Below are 25,453 nucleotides of genomic sequence, written 5' to 3'. Positions count from 1 at the left end.
CTAGAAACTGCTTAAAACAGAAGAATTAGGGACACCTGGGTGGTTCAGTCGGTTAAGTGCCTTCGGCTCAGGTCATGATCCCAGAATCCTGGGATCAAGTCCCGCATCAGGCTCCTTGCTCAGCGGGGAGCCTGCTTCTCCCTCTGCCTGCCATTCCCTCTGCTTGTGTGCTCGTGCTCTCTGACGATAAAAATCTTTTAAAAAGATTAAATAAATAAATAAATAAATAAAACCAGGAATTAATGCAATTAAGAAAAACCCTGGAAATCAGCCAATTTCCCTGGGAGCTCTTTCCCTCTTCCAGATTAAGGTCCTAGAAGAAGCATGCTATTTTGATACTTTGTCCTTTAAAATAACTGTAGGGAGGCAGACTAGGAAGCTTTGGAGTCCCACTGCCTGGTTCAGTTCTGGCTCCTCAACTTCTAGCTGTATCACCCTGGGCAAGTTAGCCTTCTGGGCTTTAGTTTCCTCCACTGTTAATTAGGTAATAGTACCTATCTCAGGATTATTGCAAGAAAGAAATGAAATATAACTGGAAAAGCATTTAAAATACTCTCTAGTATACAGCAAGTGCTCAATAAATGTTAGGCTTCTTTTTTTTTTTTTTGGTTGTTGTTATTATTCTTGGAATTTTCTCAAGAGACGAACAGAAGTAATACAGCTGTCAACAGAATCTGGAGGGACATCCAAACACAGGTACCGCCCCCCCGCCCCCACTTCTTGAAAGTTTGTGTTACACCACTTCACTTTTACAAAAGACCAACATTAGTACCTTGTTTTCACTAACTGAAGGAAATCTGAAGAGGACTTTCACTCTTATGAAAATAGGTGAAAAGTGAAAATAGCGTTCAGCATTTGCTTTACAGTGAGCTGTTACAGAGGCAGCATGCACTCTCAGCATCAAGCTGCCATAGCTTTGAACTGTGTCTGTGAGCACATCTGTGCTTTATCTCAATTTATTGTGTGCATCTGTTAGCAAGATGTGTCCTAAGGTATCAGAAAAGCCTGAGAGAGGTTATTTTTTGGGTTTGGGTATACTAAAAATGTTTTCCATATAAATTAATGGTAATTGCTTCTTCGCTTTGCGCCATTTTGGCTTGCATAAGGTTTCATAGAAACACACTACTTTTGGACAGCAGAGGAAACCTGTTATCTACAAACTTTGAGGGCCTTTACGAAAAGACCAATAGGTTCTCTGTAATGTGTACCTTGAGAAAACAGAAGAAACTGGTTTAATTGTGAATGGAAACCATCTGCTAACCTAATTCAAGAGTGAGGTTCTTGAGAATCTAGATTTCCTTCCCCTTGAGATACTTTGCATTCTTTGAGAACTTTTCTCAGTAGATTTCATATCTGTTAACAGCTGCCTGCTGGAACACAACCCCTATATTCAAAAGTATCCATAAGTGAAAGTGGGCCATTTGGGGGTCAGACCTCTGGGCATAAAGTAGGAAACAGGAAATGGCAGTAGAGTTCTTAAATCTAAGGAAGAAATAAACATACAGCTGTTCCCAAGCAAAGCTAAATGCCAAGGAAACAGAGATTTTCTAGCAGTAGAGGAACAGGAGGTGCTGTGTGGGGTGATGCAGGCAGATGTCTGGAACAAAGGGTGGAGAAGAGCTCTATAGTATTGCCTGGCAGCAAGTGATTATCTGCCAGTGAGGAGCTTCCACATGCCATCAGCCAAGCCACACAGAAACACCAAGCATGGAGAGGCACCGAGGCATGGCGTCTGCTTACCCACTAGGGCCAGAGGTCCTCAGACAAGGTTGTCAGGGGACCCAGATATAGTCTGCTCCCCGGCCAAGCCTGGGCCGACAAAGAGTCTGGTGGCTAGCAGAGAAACCACTGAGGTTTCTAGGACTTCTAGGCCTTGACACTGGGTCAAGGATAGTCTTACCTAGGGGAGACCAGAGATCCTGTGGCCTTCCAGCTGTCATAGCTTGGTTAGAAATCACATTCTCCCAGGCTGACAGTGTTACTGCCTCACCCAGATCCCTTCCTACCTTTAACCACTACATGGCCCAGATTTTCCAAAACATAGTATCTTTAAGAAATTTTTAATAAATGCTTATTAAAGACACACCTAAACGTGGACTGATTTTTATACCTTTTATGCCTTCACATACATAAATTTAGAGGCTGGCACTGGAGGTGAGGGGGAAGTGGAGGAAAGAGTGTGATGGGGAAATAACCTTTGTCAGAAAAAAACAGGGGCGCCTGGGTGGCTCAGTCGGTTAAGCGTCTGCCTTCGGCTCAGGTCATGATCCCAGGGTCCTGGGATCGAGTCCCATATCGGGCTCCCTGCTCCGCGGGAAGCCTGCTTCTCCCTCTCCCACTGTCCCTGCTTGTGTTCCCTCTCTCGCTGTGTCTCTCTCTGTCAAATAAATAAAAAACAAAATCTTTAAAAAAGAAAAAAACAGAATTCTGCTTTGTTTCCTTCTCTAGACACTGCCCAGAAGCAGCAGCACATACTACGTCTGAGAGCCTGGTCACACCATGTAGCTTAGGCCAAAAACGGTCACTAAGCTATTCAGTCACCATAAAACTGCCTCAACTGGCATTGTCCAGCCCATTTTCTGTTTCTGAGGTTTCTGAGCCAGCCTTATGGGTCTCTTCTCCTCCTCCTCCTTCCCTGGAAGATTCCACAGTGCCTGGAAACTCCATCTGCTGGCAGATGAGCGAAGGGTTGAAGAGGTGTGCATTAAGCTCCTAATTAAATCACAGGATCTGGTTCATGAGTATCTCACCAACCAAAACATGAACAAGACACCTTTATCATTCAATTAAAAGCATAGCTAGAATCTAATTGCTGGATTAAGAAACAAAGAGTTTAAACAATTAAAAAAAAAAAAGATATTTGAAGGAAGTGGGAATGGGCAAGATAAACAGCTTCGCTCCATTCTAGCTTCCTGCCTTGAAGTAAGGAACTGGGTACAAGACCTCAAAACAGAGTATTCAGCCACATGACAAGATGCCATTACATCAACATAGGTAAAGGGGGGGAAAGCTTTATCTGGCTCCCTGCCCCTTCAACTTTTCAAAATCCGAAGAAACATTTCCTTACCTGCCAGGACCCTGTTAACAGAAGAGTGAGTAGCCAAGCCAGGCTGTCCACGTTCATGAAAAATCCCCGCATAAGGCAAGTACTCAGGCAGCAAGAAACGCCTACAAGAAGGAACCACATGTGAAAAGCCTATGAAAGACTACCATAAAACAAAGGAGATATACTATCCACCTACCCCCCAATAACCAAGGCTAAGGGATCCACTAAACTTAGGAATCCACAGAAGCCCAGCACATTATAAAAATTCCTGGAATTTGTCCTTCTGCAGACTTGTATCTCCTTCCTGATCTTTCTTCTGCAGTTTTGCAGGCTTCTAATCTTGAATAGGATACTCCCCAGGCACTTTTCTATCTCTTTTCATTGTGGCCAATCATCTCCTATCAAGTCTTTAAGTGGCAGGGCTGGATTATAGGCTCACCAGGAAATAATTCCAGATACGGAATCCAAAGTCCAGAAAGTAGGTTTAAAAACGAAATCCCAGGCTCTCATAAAGGCTCCCTCACAAAGGCTGGCTACCCAGTTCTTACCTTGGAACAAAGCGTCCAAGTGAAGGTGCAGACATCCGGGCATTGCGTGGAGCTCGGTGCCTGGATCTGTCACCATTGTCCCTGGAGAAAACAAGAAGACTGTATATAAGAGAGTCACTTAAGCAGAACCAGCCATCAGCCCAAAAGACAAACATTCCCCAAACGAAATTTCTACACTTAGGTGAAGAACCCAGAGAAATTAGTCATTAGGTTGCTTACTAATTTGGATGGCACAATATATTACATTTCTGGAGTACCTCAACTAAAAGATTTATGAGCATTTGCTGACAGTTCAGTAAGAAGGAGGATGATTTTTCATGAGTTAATGTGATCTCTGAACCCTGTAGCATCTGAAATGGAAATCAAGTTTAGATCTTCCAGGGGACCCAGAATGGAAATATATAAACTTCTCTTTCTAGATTGAAAGATACAGAGGAAAAAAAAAAAAAGAAAGATACAGAGAAACTTTGGCTTTGGGGAATCTTGAAGGAAGAAAAGAATTCCCCCATCAACTTCATTCAGCAAATGGTTATCTCTAAATGAGTCTGTTTAGGTCTTTGATGTGGAAAAAAAAAATCACTCATGAAAAGTGAAAGAAAAACAACACAAGAAAAAGACTAGGCAGTCCCTTTTAGACTGCAAAATTGGCAATGATGAAGAGTATTAGACAATGTAATCCCAAGCATTCGAGTAAACAGAAAAAAGTCTAGGTGTTTTCTTTATGGTCTGTTAAAGCAATAGTAATAACCACCATTTATTAAATATCTACTAAGTTCTAATATAAAGGTTTTTTTTTTTAAGATTTTATTTATTTATTTGAGAGAGAGAGAGAGAGAGCACATGAGAGGGGGGAGGGTCAGAGGGAGAAGCAAACTCCCCGCTGAGCAGGGAGCCCGATGTGGGACTCGATCCCGGGACTCCAGGATCATGACCTGAGCCGAAGGCAGTCGCTTAACCAACTGAGCCACCCAGGCGCCCCAGGTTTTTTTTTTTTTTTTAAAGATTTTATTTATTTATTTTGACAGAGAGAGACAGCGAGAGAGGGAACACAAGCAGGGGGAGTGGGAGAGGGAGAAGCAGGCTTCCCGCTGAGCAGGGAGCCCGATGCAGGGCTCGATCCCAGCAGCCTGGGATCATGACCTGAGCCTAAGGCAGACGCTTAACGACTGAGCCACCCAGGCGCCCCTCTAATATAAAGGTTATTAACATGTTACCCTATTTAATCCTTCTAACTATCCCATGAGGTATTATTAGCTTTGTTTTACAGATATGGAAACTAAGGACCAGAAAGGCAAATGCCCAAGGTCACACAACTAGTAAGTGGCTGAGGCAGGATTCAAAGCATATCTATCTGATTCTGAAGCCCTTGCTCTTTCCACTATACTCCACTGCCTCCTACAAGACAGGGACTTCACGTGGCTTAGTTTCTAATGCATCAAAGGAACAATAAGCCAAAGGGCACCGGCTGGACAGTGCAGTTAATCAGCTGCTTAACCAACTTCACAAAATAAATGAACCTCTGAAAGCCTGATTTGGTATTTTTTCTGAATTCTCCCTTTGGATTATCTTCAACTTAATGAGATCATCTTCAAACTGGCCCTGGAACTAAAGTTAATACTTTAGCTTTCAAATGGACCACTGGGAGCTTTACAAGCCAGAAATGAAAGCCTAGGAAGGTTTTTATATCTTGGTGGGACTGGATGCTGAGCATTAACAGAGAAATCAATATGAGAGATATTGGAAGCTGATCCATTAAAAGTCAGCACTTGCTCTTTATTTTCCCCAAAGAGAAGGCATACTATTGTTTTCCTTAACATATCATATCCCCTTGACTTGAAACTCTACAGATGAAGGGAGAGGAAAGGGGAAAGAGACAGAAAGAGAGAAAGAGAAAAGAAGAGACTATATGGAAAGTAAAAAGGTTATAAAAACAATGAAATCGGGTGCCTGGGTGGCTCAGTTGGTTGGGCGACTGCCTTCGGCTCAGGTCATGATCCTGGAGTCCCAGGATCGAGTCCCGCATCGGGCTCCCTGCTCAGCAGGGAGTCTGCTTCTCCCTCTGACTCTCCCTGCTCTCATGTACACTCTCTCTCATTCTCTCTCTCAAATAAATAAAAAAAAACAAAAACAAAAACAAAAAAACAATGAAATCAGAAGTTCCTGACCAGGAGACTGCAGCTCTGGGGAGCCCACAAATTGTTATAAGATCTCGGTAGCCACATGCATACAGAAAAAAAATGAGTATCAAACAAATAAGATAGTTCTCAAATTAAGTGTATTATGATTTTTCAAATATATGTAGCTTCAAATTTTGATCAAAGTACCAATTCACTTTAAAGTACAAATGAGGGGCGCCTGTGTGGCTCAGTCAGTTGAGCGTCCGACTCTTGATTTCGGCTCAGGTCATAATCTCAAGGTCATGAGATTAAGTCCGGAGTCAGGCTCCCAGCTCAGTGGGGAGTCTGCTTGAGATTCTCGGATTCTCTCTCTCCCTCTGCCCCCACCCCTCCCCAGGCTCGCTCATGTTCTCCCTCCCTCTCTCTCTCTCAAATAAATAGATCTTTTAAAAAAAAAAAGTACAAATGAATTCGACAGCTTTTCATAACAGCATATTTTACTTATCAATGGGCACTGAAAGTACAGTTAATTATCATGAGAAAAGTTAGAAAACATTTTGAAATTAAAAAGGGTCCCTAAGCCTCAAAAGGTTAGAAACTAAGCCAGAGAAAGGAGCACCATGGGATAAATGCAAGTGCTTCCTCCATAGCTCTGCGAGAGAGCTGCCTTCCCAGAATCAATCACACTGCGGAGCTGACAACTGGCTTCTGCAAGGTCCAAAGATTCCTCTCCCCCTGGACAACAAACAGGTCTCTATCTGGCGTCAGCAGGGCTGAAGAGTAGGGAAGGAGAAGCCAGTGCACTAGATCATTCTGATCAGCAGTTGCCAGGGCTCAAAGACTTGGGCACAAGCCTTGGTGAAAGGACACAGGGAGACAATTTAGAAAAATGGACAAATACATCAGGGCTGGGGGGAAAACTGGGCTCCTTCGACATAATTCACAAGCCTCTTTTCATTGTTATTAAAACCGACAAACAACTTTCTTTCTTTCTTTTTAGAGAGAGCACACGCAGGGGTGGGGTGGGGGAGAGAAAGAGAGAGAATCTTTAACAGGCTCTACGCTCAGCACAGACCCCAACTCGGGGCTTGATCTCATGACCCTGAATTCATGACCTGAGCCTAAATCAAGAGTCATACACTTAACCGACTGAGCCATCCAGGCGCCCCAATCAACTCCTTTCTGATTCAGTTTCTCCTTCCATATGAAAAAGGGGGGTGGGACACAAAACATGGCCAGAGATAATGGATTTATAGTATTCACAGATTACTGGGGGATATATAAGAAAATACAAATGAGATCAGCTGGCTCAGACACAAAGTCTCAGACTGATGGTCACATTCGGCAACATGAGAGACGTTATACATTGAGTGGAGATGTATCTGCTGGCCCTCAGCTTAACATCTTGACAAATGATGGAGAAGTAGGAGCTAAATGGCATCTCAATAAAGTACAGAGAAGACTTCAAATTAAAAGCATTGAGGACTCTAGCATAGAAGGACAGGAATGAGAGCACAGGCCTCAGAACTATTAGAAAACTGTGGAATGCGATGAACACACAGTGAGAGAACAACAAAGAACATCTAGGAGAAAACAGCTCCAACACTGTTCCAGGAAAAACCCTGAAAACAGGAATGGGAAAGGTAGCAAAGGCCAGAAGGTTCGACTGCGGGACAAGTGAGGCAAGGAGAGGGATAAAGGCTCTGGGAATTAGTACCGACCACAAAAATCCCTAACTAAAGGCAAGGCTCCAAGTAAACTAGAGGTGAAAAGAACAACTCATGACCCTAGATTCTGTAGTCTAGAAAGAAGGGAGGATTCAGAAGTAAGCAGTTCAGCCGAGGATACCAATTTCAGTGCATAGCATATCTGCAGTGGGGATGGGAAACAGGAGAAGGGGAGAGGGAGAGTGCTAAGAGTTCCAAGAAAAGGGCTAAGGACTTAAAAGTACTTAAACTAATGCTGCATTTACAAAGCCACACAGACTCTGCCACTCACTTCAGTGCTGTCTGTAAGATCAACGTGAGGCGAGGCTGCACAGGCTGAAGAAGGCCAAGTGAGTGAGGCTGAGACTGAATGTGCGTGGCCCAGAGGCTGTCTGCCAGATGAGCAGGGGGGGAAGGCAGACCCAGACAGACCATTCACCTTAGGAATGGCGAAGGTGCTCTGTACCGGGGCTGAATGGAACACAGCCTGTGCTCTCTCCCAAGGGGACTTGGGGAAAAAAAAGCAAACAAACCCAGCCAGTAAGAAGCAGAATATGCAAATATGCTGGTACTGCTCCTCCTTCACAGGAGGACTCTGTCACCAAAATGCTTTTCAGGGAAACACCAGAGAAATCCTCATCAATTTCATCAGCCAGAAGCTGCCGTTAAGCCAGCAGGACAGAAGCTGGCGGAGTTATTAATGGCTTTCCCAGTTGTTGAATTCTGTGCATCTCTGATTAACTCTCAGAGGGGTATTTGGGAAGGAGAGGGGGAAGAAAATAAGATTTTCTTGTAAAAGATTTTATAAGGAGAAAAACACCCTTCAAACAATAAGGCATCTGAGACAAATGCCAAATACAAGAAAATGCATCTCTGGAACAAGGGAGAGACACACAGCAGCAACTCTTGTTAAATGCCTGGGATTAACTGCCTCAGAGAGAGGCTGTAATTTAAAGGAATGAAAAACACACCTACAGACTGCTGTCTGAGTCCTGACCAGACAGTCAGGTTGTCATTACTCCTCATGACAAATGGCTCTGACTCGGGCCTTTATAAATGAAGCTCTTGCAGCAAAAAGCTCAAAAGGCCATTGTCCTCTTGACAATACACAGTTGACTTCGCTGAGAATTAGACTATTAAAAAAATAAGTGTTTTCCTATGCTCTTCTGTTTTTACTCAATCTCCAGACAACAGAAGGCCTAGCTGGTATTGCTGTCCCTGGATGGCTCAAGTCCTTTCCTTACCTGGGTGCTCTCAGTAAGAAACCGAGGGCCCTGTCTTTACTGCCAAAGGACTGTGCACACGTGTAAGGGCTTAGATTTCTGGGAGGAAGTCACAGGGCCCGTGGGTGTCATTCACAGGGGATACCTAAGAGCACATGTCTCTTGGAACTGCAGAGCCTTAACTTTTCCCTAAGGAAAAAGATAATTACCGATTACAAATTCCTCTCCTCCCTTATTCTACCTTTAATTTCACTTGCATACATTCCATACTCCTATTGTACATTTTATGTTAAGAATACAAATCTAGGGCGTCTGGGTGGCTCAGTCGTTAAGTGTCTGCCTTCAGCTCAGGTCATGATCCCAGGGTCCTGGGATCGAGTCCCACATCGGGCTCCCTGCTCTGCGGGAAGCCTGCTTCTCCCTCTTTCACTCCCCCTGCTTGTGTTCCTGCTCTCGCTATGTCTCTGTCAAAAAAAATAAATAAAAAAAACTTTAAAAAAAAAAAAAAAGAATACAAATCTAGATCTCTAAGTGGTTATGTCTTCCTTTCTCCCCCTCCTCCCCACCTGGCTGTTTAATTCTGTCCTTCTGTGTTTTCCCATGCTATGCCCAAGTACAATCCATACATATTCCCTTTTCTTTCTCCTCTAGCATTCCTTATAATAAATATTCATATATATTTTACTTGCCCAGAAAGAATGCTAATTCTGAAGTTGCCAAGCAATAGTCTATATTTCTAAGCAATAGGCTCAAAATCCTCAGGAAAGAGCTAGAATTCAGGTAGGCATATATTTTAGAAACATGTTGGGGCTCTCCAGGTGCCAGATATCCTGTTCCTAATCCTCAGGAAGTCTCCTCACTTCTCTGAGACTTTTCATTATTCTGCCTCTGCTGAACACAAGGGAAGTTCATCTAAGGTAGTCAGCTCCCACAAAGATCTGAGCGCTTCAGGGTTAAACTTCAGAGATTATCCCCTCTGATTTTACAGATCAGATACTGAGGCCTAGGGTGGGAAAGGGACTTGCCCAAAATCAAATGACAAATTTGGCTCAGCCTAAACCAGAACCCAGGGCAATTCTCTAGACGAGTTGTCAGGGGGCGCCTGGGTGGCTCAGTCGTTAAGCGTCTGCCTTCGGCTCGGGTCATGATCCCAGGGTGCTGGGATCGAGCCCCACATCGGGCTCCCTGCTCGGCGGGAAGCCTGCTTCTCCCTCTCCCACTCCCCCTGCTTGTGTTCCCTCTCTCGCTGTGTCTCTCTCTGTCAAATAAATAAATAAAATCTTTAAAAAAAAAAAAAAAAGAGTTGTCAGGCTATGGGGGCAGCGGGCACTGACAAGTGATCCCAGTTCCCACCACAGCTGCTCTAGGAGTCAATTGCTGTTTTACCAACTTAGTTCAAAACTGGCTCAAGTAGGAGTCGAAAAGGACTCGGGCAACATTTCATTTGGAGAGCAGGAAGTGAAACAGCCGAGCTCTCAAAGCTCATTTCCCAGGAATGTTCACAAACTGGCCCCACTCTTAGAAAACACGCCTCTTACGCCCAACACGTAACGTCTAGTCCGAGTGTCCTCTCCTGTATTTTGCCCACTGCTTCCTAACTGGTTTTCCTGCATCCCTCCATATACTTGCCACTTTAGGTCACCCTAACGAATGCTGTCAGAGGTAGCTGCCTCAAATACGTCTTCAGTAATGGCTGCCCCCAGATCAGAATAAAGTCCAAACTTCTCAGCCAGGCATTCCAGGCCCTCGGTTCAGGCCTTTTGGATCTTCTCTTTCACATTACAAACACTCTGTAGCTCTAGCCACAGATTTATTCAGGCTCCCCCAAACAAACCCTGTAAATCTTCGATCACTGGACTTTTGCTTAAGCTATTCCCTTTGAATCTCCTAGAATCTCCTTCTCCACGCTCATCCTCCACATCAACTCATCAAAGTCCTATGCAGTCTATCCACCCAGGTGAAATCCAGGGAGACTCCTCACATCTCCCCAAATACTCTCTTCCCTTCAGAGAATGCTGCTCTGTATTTTAGTGCTACCTTATTACAGTCTGTCTTGTAAGTTATTATGTAAAAATCTGCTCACGTTATTTCATAGCCTAAAACTCTTCAATGACTCCCTGACCTACAAGATAAAAGTTCACCTCCTTTGCAAGGTACACAAGACTCGCCAAAGATGTGGTGTCACCCTAACTCTCGGGGCTCATCTACCACATATCTTGGACTTTACAGTCTAGCCAAACTTATCAACAAGGGAATTTCTGAAATATTCCATGCTATTTCATGTTTCTATGACTGTGCATTTATTTGTCTTTCTCCCAAGTATATCTAGAAGTGACAGTCCTATTTTAAGACATAACTTTCTCTTTTATAAACCCACCTTATAAAAAAACAATCAACCACTATGAAAATCAAGTAAGTGAAATTATTTAAAACTCTCTAATAAAAAGAAAGAGAACAATTTCTTATCTCATCCCACTTTAGGAACTACTTCTATTCTTCTATGCCTGATTCCCGACTGTTGCAGCAGGTTCCAGTCTATAAAGAGAATAACTTTAAAGCGTGTTTCTTTAGAATTTCTCTTGTATTTCCAATATCAAAGAGTCTGTGGTTTGTAAGTCAAAGGAAGGAACAAAGGCAACTCCTCTTCAAAATGAAGTAGACAAGAACAGTCTCTAAAGATTTACCCTTCCCTTTCTTGGCTACAGTTATGTATCTGTTATTAGTAGTCACTGACTCCCACAGGAGTCCTGGAAATTCTGGGCACAGAAGAGAGAGCGGGAGCAAGGAGTACCAAGGACACCAGCTTCACGCTACCAGAATTCCTAGCCACAAGAACTTGAAGCAAATATAGGAGTCTCACAAAGCTACCAGAATTTCACCTATACACAGATGGTAACAGTAGTACTGTTTGGCTTTCACGTATTTTCTTTGCCATGGCTCAACTAATTTCAGTTACAGCAAAAGAGCAGGTGAAAAATATTAACTTCTGAACTCAAGGCAAGCAACCTCTCTTACACCAGCCCAGTCAGATGGCAAAGCGGAGTGACAGCCTTCAGAATCCTCAGCTACACCACAGACCAAAAGACCTTTTAACAACTTCCTTGCCAGAAGGTGTCTAGCACGGGGACCATAAAAGGAGGAACTCTTTCTGCATGAGGCTGTCTATGTGTATGTGGTCCTGCCACAACACTTCATGCCAAGCTAAGGAACCAGAAACCATCTCTGGCACCTAGAAATGACTGCCATACGGTGAAACATTTTTGCCTGTTTGGTCACAATATGCATTTCTGGGTAAAAAATCAAATACAACCAGATAAATTAGAAAAATGAAGAAAACAAATGTAATAGACCTAAAGAGACTTCATCTTAAGGCTGAAGGACTAGAATTCCCATTGAGATGTTTTTCCAAAGTCAGCCCAGTGTCACAACGGTAAATTAAGAACTTGCTCTTTTCTGTGCTAGCAACAATTTTAAGAAGTGAATATAATTCCCCTCTGGCTGGTATGCTGGTGGAGATATTTGCGACTGATCCAATCTGAAGCTTCTCTAATTCTGTCATCGGTTCAGGGGATTCTTTGCCTTGGAAGGCAAAGCAGTTACAAAAAGACACAAGAAGGGCAGGAATAAACTGGGGATGATTCTGGGATTATAATTACATTTAGAAGAAGAGATAACATGAGGAAGGGGGTGAGGATAACAGGAACAACAGACACATACCACCACTTGTGCAGGCCTCAGCAATGACTAGGACACGGCACTTAACCGCAGTGCTTCATAAAAGCCTCCCTCTCTTTCCAAAGGGATGGTGAAAATTAAAATGGCATTTTTCCTTATGCTTATTTGCTTTCTACATTCTAGCAGATGGTCTGGGCTCAAAAGCAGGCAGACAGCAACGTCAGGGGCAGCCACACCTTTACCCTGCTTGTGAACATCTTTATGCAAAGACAGATGCTGAAGACTTCAGGACAGACCTTCTGACAGCAGGTTTCTGGATGTCCTATTTGTGCATTTTGATAAACACAGGGACCCTGCAGTCTCAATCCTGGCCGCAGACAGAGATGAATGGCAGGAGAAGATGCCTGCCTGGGTAGATGGTCATTAATCCAGACCACAAAAGAACAGAAAATTTAACCTGATGCTGACCAAACTTCAAAGCTATCCTCCCTAGAGATAAATCTAGATAGTCTTCTTCCACAGCAAATTCAGGGAGCAAGAGCTCAAATGTGGTTCTATATCATTTATAAGGTTTTTATTTTATTTATATATTTTTAAAGATCTATTATTTATTTGAGAGAGAGAGAGTGCATGCAGGGGAGGGGCAGAGGGAGAGAGAATCTCAAGCAGACTCCCCGCTGAGTGCAGAGCCTGACGCGGGGCTTGATCTCACAACCCTGAGATCATGACCTGAACCAAAATCAAGAGTCAGATGCTTAACCGACTGAGCCACCCAGGCCCCTCCATTTTTAAAGGTTTTTAAATCTGCAGAACAGGGGTGCCTGGGTGGCTCAGTCAGTTAAGAGTCTGCCTTCGGCTCAGGTCGTAATCCCAGGGTCCTGGGATCGAGCCCCGCATCTGGCTCCAGGGAGCTTGCTTCTCCCTCTCCTCTACTGCTCCCCCCTGCTTGTGCTCTCTTGCTCTGTCAAATAAATAAATAAAAATCTTTAAATCGATCAATCAATCAATTTGCAGGACAATAAAAACCAGACACTTAGTATGTTTGCTCCTGTTCTCGAATCTCAGACATGTCTGATTTTGGTCGTCTCTGTATCCTCATTAAAAAAAAAATACTGGGGCGCCTGGGTGGCTCAGTCGTTAAGCGTCTGCCTCCGGCTCAGGTCATGGTCCCAGGGTCCCGGGATCGAGCCCCGTATCGGGCTCCCTGCTCTGCGGGAGGTCTGCTTCTTCCTCTCCCACTCCCCCTGCTTGTGTTCCCTCTCTCAGTGTGTCTCTCTCTGTCAAATAAATAAAATCTTTCAAAAAAAAAAAAATACTACAATGGAGTAAATACCTCATTAGGGTATTATAAGGATCAAAAAAAATTTTTAAATATATATATAAAGTATATTAATATATTTATATATATTATAAATGTGTTGTATGTTATAAATTAGTATACATATGAAAAATATTACTATAGCTGATATCTTTCATTCAATAAATGATGGAAAAGAACCAAAAAAGATGGGATCTGGCTACTTTATATACCTAGATGGGACAAGGTAGAGAATGGGAAAATGATCCCTGGCTTAGCAAATGGGAAGAGAGCTGAAGATGTCGAAGTGGGATGGCAAAGGCAGGAGCATGGTGTACTATGAAGGCGAGGAAACCAGTAGAACAGTCTCTCTTAATGGCACCCTAAGTGTTAGGAGGATTCCAGGCCGTGTCTAACTTACCTGCTTCTCTGTACCTGAAAGAACTATAAACTATGATTGTACAAGCTTCTGACCTTCCTTCTAGTTATCAAAGCTAAGGAAAAGGATTGGGGCAGAGAAATTAAAATGGGTCGGTACATTCCCTCATTTCTCACTCACTCCTGCTTCACAGCACCTAGAAATTAAGAGAAGAGGAGCAACCACAAGCAGCACTCAGTTTACAACAGGAAGGAGGGCAGGGAAGAGACAGAGAAAGAATGAACAGACAGTAACTCAGCATCAGCCAGCTAGCAACTTCCTTCACTAGGAGACCTGGACTACTAATACTGAAGTGACTAATCCACAGCTGTTATTAAAAACAAGATTACAGGGCGCCTGGGTGGCTCAGTCGTTGGGCGTCTGCCTTCGGCTCAGGTCATGATCCCAGGATCCTGGGATCGAGTCCCACATTGGGCTCCCTGCTCGGCGGGAAGCCTGCTTCTCCCTCCCCCACTCCGCCTGCTTGTGTTCCCTCTCTCACTGTGTCTCTCTCTGTCAAATAAATAAATAAAATCTTAAAAAAAAATAAAAACAAGATTACAGTCTGCATCAGCCCAAAAAGAAAGGCAAACACCCTGTGAAGGACTTTCAGAGGGGCATGAGAGAAATCAGCCCATTGTTACTTACCAGGGAGCAATGGAAGACCCCTAGGGAGAAACAATGGTAAGTCAGTGCAGGAAAGGTGAGGAAGGCAGTGTAAATTCAGGTCGTGCTGAAGCCAGGGGGGGAGGTGAGAGCACAGGTGGGCTGTGGGGAGCACAAGGAGGAGGCAGTCTGACACAGGAAAATCGAGGGGGAAGGAAGAGGAGAGGGAGGAGGTGGTAGCAGAAGAAAGAGAAGGTAAGATGAGAACAGAACATTTTAAACTAACCCAGAACTCCATTGTGAAGGACAAGTCACGAGGCAAGATACAGCTCAAAGGCATCAGTGCCACGTTTCACCACTGCAAAGAGATAACACAGCCTTCCAAACGTGCATGGAGGGAGGCTATGCGATCTGCACTGACTCCCAGAGCTCCCCAGGATTACTGAGGCTTTTCAGCGGTACTAAGTCCCGGCAGTCTTGGCATGTACTTGAAACTGCTTCCCTGAATAGACCCCAGTGCTGAAAAAATAATCAGAACCTGCAGGGGAACATATTTCACTCCTGGCGGATGCCTGACTGAGAGAGTGGAGACTCTCTTTCCCCTCACGGCCAGTATATGCATCCACCTTCCCCTATAGTGGACTGAAGGAAGAATGACATGGGCTAGGAGCCAGTGGGCAGCCAATGAGAGAGGACCAGCACCCCTGCTCCACGTGCCACCGCAGTTGCTTCAGGGCATCCCTGCATTTCTTTCACGTTTACATCTTCCCCAGACAAATGAACCGCCCATTCAGTCTGCCTTCTGCTTCCAAGTACACAATTGCTAGTGTGTTTAAGAATCATAACTGGAAGGCAAATTGTTATAAAGGTTGTTTCCACCTTCTTAGTCATCACTGTCAGAGAGATTTCTCCAACGCATCTTAAAGCTCTATTGCAAGGTGACTCTTGGGGAACCATCCATTCAGCTCACGGAAGAGGAAGGTCGAAGGGGACGCAAGAACTCTTAATATCCCAGACCTGACCAGGCTATGTCAAGATGCAGAGGGGAAATAAAGGAAAATGACTGACAGGCTGTCCTATTCCAGTACAGACGGAGAAAAAAAAAAAAAGCCTTAAACACCTCTCTCTCTCACTCATTTTGCATGTTTGAGAATATCAAAATACAGGAAATCAAAACAAGAGCCAAATGTCCAATTTGATACAAGCCAGGGAAGCTTTGAGAATGGAAAGAAACACAACGAATGGCTAGAAAGGTCAGGAGCAGCAGGTCAGAGAGTTCAAACACAGCAGTGAGACGGAGGGGTTTAATCCTGTGTGTGGGGCTAACCGTGCTCCTCCAGCTCACCCCCACCCTCCAATCAACCACTCAAAAACACCAGAAGAGCAAGGAATCACCTCTCAAGCCATCACATTAATTTGACAGGCAACTTTCAAAGGATCCTTATGGGAGAGGTGGGGGGAGGGAGAAAGTTTAGGCAATGGAGTAGGACCTCAAAGAATCCGTGTGATTCAAGGGTACTAAAAGGAACTGTCTTTAGGGAAATCTGGGCATTCTCATTATTTCTAGTCTCTATACCTACTCTGCTTAAGAGAAAAAATATCCAGCATCCTGTCTCCCTGATGTTGGGAAGACAGGCCATGAGAAGCACTTCCACAGCCACCGTTCATGTGAAAGGGAAATAGAAGCGCTGCCTATGAGCGGTACCATCTTCTCCAGCCTGGCCTGGGGCCAGTGGGCTGTCTCTCCCCACAGGCTCCGGTGAATCAGCAGCACAACTGCCAGAGGTGGGGAGGTGCGGCGGGGGCTGAGCCTTTTAACCCCCTTTCCCTCACCCCATCCTATAACTCATAAATAATAACTTAGGGGGTTGAAGCAAAAATGTCAACCACTGCTGCTTGGACAGCGGTCAACGGGGAAGCACACACAGCTGGGAGGACAGGGAAGAAACAAGCTAAGGAGGTACTTACTCAAAGTCCTCAAACTCCAAGTCGGTTCCCTCTACTGATGGGCCCTGGTTGTCTGAGGAAGAGGAGGTGGAAGAACGGAGACGGTTCTGCTGATAGCGCATGGAGCGCTGGCGAATACTGTCTCTCCGTGAGAGATACTGGATCATCCTCTGGGCGTAGTATGCAGCAGGAGATAATCTGAGAGAGACAGAGATGGACAAACACAAACTAGCACTAATGTGGGGAATACTGTGAAAGACAGTAAATCCAGCTCTCCCAGGGCATCTCCCTGCTGAGGTGAACTCCGGAGACATGAAAAATAAAGGGCATTTAACTCACCAGGAGGTCTGTACTGCACAATATGCTTATCAGACTACCACCAGTGTTTCTGTTCTGAGAGAAGGCAAAGAGGCTGTTGAATCAGTCATCATCTGCTCAACGGCTGCCCCTCCCAAGGGTATAACACTGGACCTTCCTTTTTAGTTTCTTAAGGGACCCCTCGTAGTTTCTTAGGGTGCTCTTCACACAGATTCACGGCCTTCTTCAATCATCCATACTCAAAATATAAGAAACGAAAAGAGACCACAATAATCATCTAGGGGCCAGGTCTTCTTTCATTTTATACAGGAGAAAGAGGCCAAGAGATGGCAAACCAGGCATGACCAAAGCAGACGCCATCTTCACCAGGACGTCCTTCCTCTCCAACAAATCCACACAGCTCCAGATTTGTCCTAAATGAGCCCCTAAAATGAGCTCCCTGAACCTCTCAGATCTATGGATTACTCACAGATATTTGTAACACAGAGAAAATATTTAGGATCGAAAAAGAGACTAAAAGATACTCAGGAAAACAAAACCTAACAGGGAAAAAAGATTTTTCTATTTCTTACAACAGAGCATTAGAGGCTATGTGGGCACAAAGCAATGTAGTAGGCAACAGTTATTCCTTTTTCTTCTCCTTTACCATGGCTATTCTCAGTGGATAATTAGTCTAGACCTCTATTCTTCTAACTGTGGCTTAGTGTCTTCATATTCCATGAAAACATCTAGTGTTTCACAATTCACCAGATTCCCTTCTTTCTCAAGTTTTTCTTCCATCTTTCACAATACTGCTACATACTAAGAAAGTGAGAGAAGAACAATAATAGAAAAATGTTTTATATGATAATATTAAGTGGATTACTAAGAAATTTCCAGCCTTAAAACTTGCCTGAGGCAGACACTTTAACTCAACAATTCCACTAGGAATTTTATCATACGGGAAAACACAAGGATACACAGGTATGTATGTATCTGTATATGTTGTTAGCATTAGTGAAAAACTGGAAAACGTCCCAAATGCCCACCAACAGATTAAATAAACTATATCTGTACAAAGAAACACTATGTAACTATTAAAAAAGAATAAGTCATCCCTATATACACACAAGAAAAACCCTCTAAAGCAAAAATTTAAGTGGGAGAAAAATTGAAGAATGGTATGCATATACTAATATATATAAAAGCATATGTATTTCTGCAATTAGAACAAAAAATTAAAAGGAAACACAGCAATCCTAATGAGGATTCCTGGGAATCTTAACTTCTATAATATTTGAATATAAAAGGAAAAAAACATTTTTTTTTTTTAGAAATCTGGAGAAACTGATTGAGAATGGAAATAGTAATAGTTACATCAATTGATAGGAAAACTATTTACAAAATCTTGCTGCCTGACTTTTCATTACCCCTGGACAAACTTTCTGGGAAAATCCTCAGTAAATCCACTGACTCAGACCAAAGAGATTCTGCAGTTACCTGCTATAGGAACTAAGGCTACCTCTGAAATGCCAGTCATCAGAGGTGGTATCCTTCTGGCCAATCATCAAATGGAATTCCCAAGCAGGCCAAATTACAATCTTTGGAACTCAAAAGTCCTTGTAATAGAACAATATACTGTATTTGGCATCCCCGAATCCAAATTATACAGCAGGTGGGCAAGGGATGCACAGATGCCTTGGCCACAATCATCAGAGTACAAGAATCATTTCTTAAAAGTCTCAACGTGTGGAGCTTTCATCATCCATTGGCCCCCTGTTGCCATACATTTTTCAAGGATGAATCAACAATCCTAAATTTTTCAAGAGACAAAAGTCAGCACTCTTGAGTTGTTTTTTTATCTACTAAATATACAGAAATCTTCCAGAAGTCAATCACTGAAGGTTAAATTCTCAAGTCAATCAGACTAGGAAAGAATGTAAAAAACATTTCAAGAACAGAGTGAAGATTCTTTTTTTGGAACTGATTCTGAAAAGTGACCATAAGTATACTCATTCCTCAGTTGATAGCCCACCCTAACTAATGGGAAAATTATATTATTGGTGACAGAAGTAGAAAGAATGTTGATGCAGACAATAATAAAGACTACCCTTTTATGTAAGGGCACAATTTCAGCACTAGGTAACCCCAACTGTTTAATTTCACTATAGGATAGGAATTCCCTAAGCTACAAAACTATGCATCAATGGTAAAGAAAAACGGATTCCTGGCACAATTATCAAATACAAGTACATCCTGGCCTCATCTTTTTTAGGTATCCAGAGGGAAGCTAAGGATCTGAATGCTGAAATGGCCCATAAAGGCTTTGACCTATATGTGTTGTGTATGGTGAAGTCTAAGAGGAAAAAGAAATTAAACAACCAGTATGAAGTAGCAATCATCCTCCTACTGAAGAGCTGGATAATCACCAAACTCTAGTGTCCCAAGTAAAAATTTTAAATGTTTAAATAAATCCGCAAGTTTTCTTCAAGGAAGAATACTTTCTCCTCCAAAGAAAACCTATTCTGTGTTCAGAGAGAAAATGTAAAAATAGCAACACCACAAAGTATGACACTTTCTGTGATAAAGAGATCTGAGTGGGAGTAAATAAAAGATTCATTACATGAAAGGAGGACAAACAATGGTCTTTAAGGATCACTGTTAAACTCTGTCAGGCTAAAAATTCTGGGGATGGGATTCCTATTGCTGTCCTAAAAGAAACTCTTTTATAGCAAGAAATTCTCTTCTCAGTGTTTCAGAGTAATCTGATTGACACATAAAATCTCCCTCTCTTATTTAGGACTTACTACTTTCAAGTGTGATCAGAGACTAACATAAACTTCCTTGGTTTGGTCATCATCATCTCAGCTGCCTCCAAATGTTCCCCGATCCTTGGATTTGCCATTTCGGGGGTATGGAAAAGGAAGTAAGAGGGTAATGGGGAATCCTTTCATTAGTCTCTCAGAAAGAATGCTCAGTATCATGACATAACTGTGGCAACAGTGAAATCACTCAATATCTCTAGAATCAACTTGGTCTACGGGTCTTTCCAGACTTGAAATTCTTAATCTAAAGCAAAGCTCATTTAGCTTCATCAAACCTATATTTGTTAACTTGCCAACCCCACCATTACAAATTGCTCTTTCTTTTGGCAAAGTCTCACATATGCTCTGGTATTGCTTACATAATGTAAAGGTTATCCCCTATTTAGGTCATTAACAGAATCAGTAAATCTGGTTGTGACAACGCCAAAGGGCTGGTCACTATAAATAAATGTTATACATCAACTCAACACCCATCCTTGGTCCTCAGTCACCAGTATTACTTAGGGGTGGGCCTTGAACTTGTCTAAGTGCTTTTTTAATCTCTTTGAGAACTCTTCAAATATCTTCTGATCAGTGTAAGGTAAACACTTTAATAAAATGCCAACTTGTTTTATTTAGTTACCCTTTTGTAAGTCATCTCTTCCTTTAGGTTGCATCTAAAAATTGAACATCTGAATGAGTTTGACTTCTACCTTTTGATAGCCTAAATTCTCTCTCAAATGAGGGCAAGTAGGATTATTTGTTAGTTGGTTAGTTTTAATTTGTAAGTAATTTCCCTATTAATAACAACTTGTTTCCCTTTTGGCTTTCCATCTGAATGGCAACAGCCTCCCTGATCAGCAAAAAAAGAGTATCCTGTGACTCTGCCAGTGGCCTCCTCAGGTTCCTCTTCTAAGTGCCCCACTTACAGAAATGAGCCCCAAAACACAAGAGCTCAGTCACAACCCTCTGCCACCAGAGGTTCTGTTCACTTACCTGCAACACTTCCCAATCACCTGAACCACCTGTCTCAAAACTGTTAACTGAAGAGTAAAAGAGCACCAGGACCAGAGAGGCACAGAATGGGGCTTCCAACAGCTTGGCAACCCCAAGGGCAGCCCCTCCCCCCCACCTAGTGCCATTTCTCACTTTGGCCTTACCTCGCTGGGTCTGGGTAAATTGGGTGCTCTCTGGATCCTGCTCCATCATAACGGGATAATGAAATGAGGGAAGACTCCAGCAGCCTCCTAGCAGAGATTAAAAAAATGGCAATAATCCCTGTCAATTACCAACTCAGAGGTCATTCATAAGGGAAAAATAGGGGGAGAGATAAATAACATCCCCCTTTGTAGCTAGCTAGCACCTGCTATCTGGGATCACACCCTTCCTACAAACTAAATACTTAGAGACATAAATAAATGAGCTACAAAGCTCCCACACTGGACAGGGCCACTGTATTATGCTGAATACTGCTCTTCTGTAAGAAATGAACAAGTGCTTCAGAGACATGATCTTATTTCTATTTGCAGTATCTCCAGCAGACAAATAGGAGGTTGGGATCAACACAGGAGGGGAAAATTAGGCATATCCAGAGATATTCAGGTAGTGCCAACATTTATCTTGGTGTTCAGTTTTCTCCATGTTTCCTAATCCACATCCCCTTATCTCCTACTCATTCTGCTCTGCCCATACCCTTTTTGTGAGGAGTACTCCTCATGCTCTCTTAACTGACAAAAATCTTTAATTATATAATCTAGCCCAATCGTAAGTTCAAATGATCGTATGTCAATACACCCACATTTTATTGAGCACTTTTTTGGTGCCAGGCAAATACTAAGCACTTCATATATATTTCCTTACTTAAAACTCACCACAACCTAGCAAGGTAGGCATTACTATACAAACATGAGAACACTGGGCCTAAAAGTTAAGTATATGGCACTGTGCACAGGGCTATTTAGTGATAGCACCAGGACTCCAGAGAAAGTCAACTCCAAAATGCTTCAAACCACAATGCCCTACTGTAGGACCTTCCAGGCTCCCTGCAGGTAAAAAGTGAGTATGTTTCAACTGTGAGTCCAACCTAGAATGTGGGCTCAGTATTGCTGGCTCTTCCTGTTGTTGTTTTTTTTTTTTTTTAAAGATTTTATTTATTTATTTGAGAGAGAGAGAATGAGAGACAGAGAGCATGAGAGGGAGGAGGGTCAGAGGGAGAAGCAGACTCCCCGCCGAGCAGGGAGCCCGATGCGGGACTCGATCCCGGGACTCCAGGATCATGACCTGAGCCGAAGGCAGCCGCTTAACCAACTGAGCCACCCAGGTGCCCCAGGCTCTTCCTGTTTTTTAAGGGAAGCCAGAAATCTGGACTTTTCCATGAAATCTCCTGTTAAATTTTAGCTAAAACATTTTTTCCCTCTTTGTACAAGGGCCAATTAAAACACATCTGATAAATATGGCCCAGGGACCCCCCAGTTTGCCGAGTCTGCCACACTGCTTCCCAACTCAAATGTGCCTTGGCAGCCAGTCAAGCTCCTGCCATAGAACACGTTTCAAAGGAAATGGTCTCAAGAAAGAAATGCATATTGTTCCTCTCCAGCAGCATCTTGCCTGGCTCTCCCGGGAACAGGTCTCCGGCTCCCTGCCAGACTCTTTAAAGTAGATCTACAGGATAAGGACAGCAGCTACCAATCTTTTCCAATTGAGTTAATTCAATTCACTGTTATTAAAACCAGCTGGCTTTAGGTAGAGTCATGTGCAGTCACTTTATCCCAACAACTGGCTCACCAAAGCATCTCCCCTAACAGCCTGGGGAAGAGCTACAGCAGAAGCCCTGTCAATCTGGCTTGCTACCTTTCCTGCCCAGGACAACCAACTGTTAAATGATGCTTTCTATCTAAACAAGGCCTAATACCTTCCCCACACAATTCACTTTAAGCAGTCCTACCACTGAAGGAAGAGAATATTACAATGTAACCAATGAGGAAGAGAAGAAAGCAATAAAATACATCTCTGGGGCCTGGGATCTTCAATATCACTGTTGACAGCAGCAGTAATGCTGCTTCTCATCAATTCTAAGAGATACCCTCCCATTTTAACATGTCTGAAACTGGGATGCATCTTATAATTGCGTGACACAGTTTATTTTTTTAAAAGATTGTATTTATTTGAGAGCGAGAGCATGAGCGGGGTTGAGGGGGCAGTGGGAGAGGGAGAAGCAGACTCCCCACTGAGAACTGAGCCTAACACAGGGCTGAATCCCAGGATCCTGAGATCATGACCTGAGCCCAAGGCAGACGCTTAACCACTGAGCCACCCAGGCGTCCCTGACCTAATTTAATTGGCAGGATTTTTTTTTCTTTCATTAGGGGCACATAAAATAATGGCATGTCTTTGAGTCTTGAACTACAGAATGTTTGTGAGAGGAAGGGGTAGGGAGAGGTACCTAGACTGGAAAAAGAAGAAAAGTGAAATTGAGAAGAATATCTATTCAGGACATTTATACCATCTTAGATAAATACTTGTCCAATACTAATCAATTAGTTCTATAGGAATTGGGAAGGAGTTGAACGGAAGCAAGATCTGGGAGCAGCTGACATCCCTGAACACCGAGAAGTTTGTTCCATCCCAAAGGGCTCTGGAGTTAGTCCTGAGTATAACTGAGCCCCGTAAGGTTATCCTCCAAATGGCTTAGTAAGCAGAAGCCCTTTGGCAAGGAGCATCCTGCAGAGCGACCAACATATACCTTAAGTACTTCTTTGCCTGGAAAATGACGCTGCTAAGTTAGGAAGCCAGTATTACGCCCTATTACTATGCTAAGGCAGTGTCAGTATTCAGAAAGATGAGATGACTTTTTAAGGATCATGTAAAGGAGATTCTTGAACTAGAAGAGTCTGGATTAGATAATTTCAATTTAAATTATTCCATTTTATAATCCTATCTTCATTAGACTTTTTTTTTTTTAAAGATTTTATTTATTTATTTGAGAGAGAGAGAATGAGAGCGAGCACATGAGAGGGGGGAGGGCCAGAGGGAGAAGAAGACTCCCTGCCGAGCAGGGAGCCCGATGCGGGACTCGATCCAGGGACTCCAGGATCATGACCTGAGCCGAAGGCAGTCGCTTAACCAACTGAGCCACCCAGGCGCCCAGAAAGACTTCTTTAATCAGGGTAAAACCAAAATGTTAAGCTTTGTCTCTGGGGAGTCCCTGATGAGGTTCTTTTGGAACATGCATCCCTTGTGCCTACTTACTACAAAATCTGCTGGCACCATTTATGCTCGCCAGGCAATACAGTGGACTGGCAAGCCATATATAAGCCATATATATATATATATACACATATATATATGGCATTTTAACTGCTAATACACAAAATCAGGAGAGCCAATTACTATGAATAACACCCCACACACTTATCACTGATTAAACACTGAATTCTCTTCAGTTACAAGTACTATCTGAAAGAATAAAAAGGGCTTCTCCAATTGGTGTTGAACACAGAAAGAACTAGAGCTACCAGATGATTAAATGTCACCACCACTCCTAGGAACCTCAAAGAAAGATCCTTCTCTCCTACAGTCAGCTTCCTGCAAACAGCCATCACTGGAGAAATGACATAAGAAAATGGGACGAGATGGCAGCTGTGCACCTTCTTCTCTGGCCACTACAAATGTGACCTGACTTAACCATCTCTCATGCAACTCAATAATGCAAAATCAGGTAAGAATCAGGAGGGGGTTCAGACACACTTGTTCAAGCTTGAAGCTACCATTTCATTCTGACCTGTAATCACAATTTAGAAATGTTTTTAAAGAGTCACTGAAACTCTTGACAGGAAAAAAACACACACACAAAAACCCCTCTTTCTTTGCAAGTTTGCCTGGTTCATTCTCTGTACCAGTGGTGTCCAAGTGAGATACACGGGGGTTGTGCTATTTTGATCCACTGGAGAACAGAAGAAAATATCAGAACTTTTTATTTATAACGTATAACCATAATATATAATACACACACACATTGCTCAAAAGCCTTTTACTAATAGAAGTATTTTTTTTTTAAATCTGAAGACCACTGCTCTATCAAACTATATCCTACTTTTAAGAAAATCCAACATTCAAAAGAATATAAGCACAAATATATAAATATAAAAACCATACAATTAAAAGAATAAGCACAAAACATTAACATAAAAACCATAAATATGTAAAAGCATAACCATACTCATACATAAAGCAAAAGAGAGAGAATGATAAAGCAAATGTGCTAAAATGCTAAGATTTAGGGAATGTGGGTGAAGGGTATATGGGAATTCTTTGCACTATTTTTGCAACTTTTCTGCCAGTCTGAAATTATTTCAGAATTAAAAACATTCAAAAAAATTAAAAACATTCAATATACAAAATTGAAAAGTAAACCATTGAAAACTAAAAAGAAAACTCTTCATTCTCAAAAGAATTACTTTTTTTTTTTTTTTTAAAGATTTTATTCATTTATTTGACAGAGAGAGACACAGAGGGAACACAAGCAGGGGGAGTAGGAGAGGGAGAAGCAGGCTCCCCACTGAGGAGGGAGCCCGATGTGGGACTCGACCTCAGGACCCTGGGATCATGACCCGAGCCGAAGGCAGACGCTTAACCATCTGAGCCACCCAGGTGCCCAAGAATTACTCACTTCTTAAAAAGGATTTCTTAAAATAACAAGTTGCCCTAATGCCCTAAGGTAGGTATGGTAAACTACCGGCCCCAAGTCAGCTGCCTGTTTTTTGTTTTTTT

The 25,453-nt window shown here is 42.8% G+C and overlaps 1 protein-coding gene across 12 annotated transcripts in view; it reads right to left on the bottom strand.

The window, feature by feature from the left end:
• AMBRA1 (autophagy and beclin 1 regulator 1) overlaps window positions 1–25,453 on the bottom strand; it is a 173,004-nt gene that overhangs the window by 85,922 nt on the left and 61,629 nt on the right. For 7 of the 12 annotated variants that reach the window (XR_014138574.1, XM_081798173.1, XM_081798172.1 and 4 more), the window contains 4 exons: window positions 20,845–20,931; window positions 16,605–16,781; window positions 3,595–3,675; window positions 3,068–3,168 (listed from right to left, as the gene is read on the bottom strand). Coding sequence is in view for 11 of the 12 variants with exons in the window: in XM_081798173.1 (XP_081654299.1) it covers window positions 3,068–3,168; window positions 3,595–3,675; window positions 16,605–16,781; window positions 20,845–20,931 (446 nt within the window). In the remaining variant the exon portion in view is untranslated. The remainder of the gene's footprint in view (window positions 1–3,067; window positions 3,169–3,594; window positions 3,676–16,604; window positions 16,782–20,844; window positions 20,932–25,453) is intronic. The other 5 variants (XM_081798174.1, XM_081798179.1, XM_081798177.1 and 2 more) reach the window with 3 other exon arrangements.

The sequence above is a fragment of the Leptonychotes weddellii genome, chromosome 11 (genome assembly GCF_054177405.1).
Source record: "Leptonychotes weddellii isolate Sample4059 chromosome 11, ASM5417740v2, whole genome shotgun sequence".
NCBI lineage: Eukaryota > Metazoa > Chordata > Mammalia > Carnivora > Phocidae > Leptonychotes > Leptonychotes weddellii.
The sequence above is the reverse complement of the archived record's forward strand: the minus strand, read 5'-3'. Positions and strand labels throughout refer to the sequence as shown.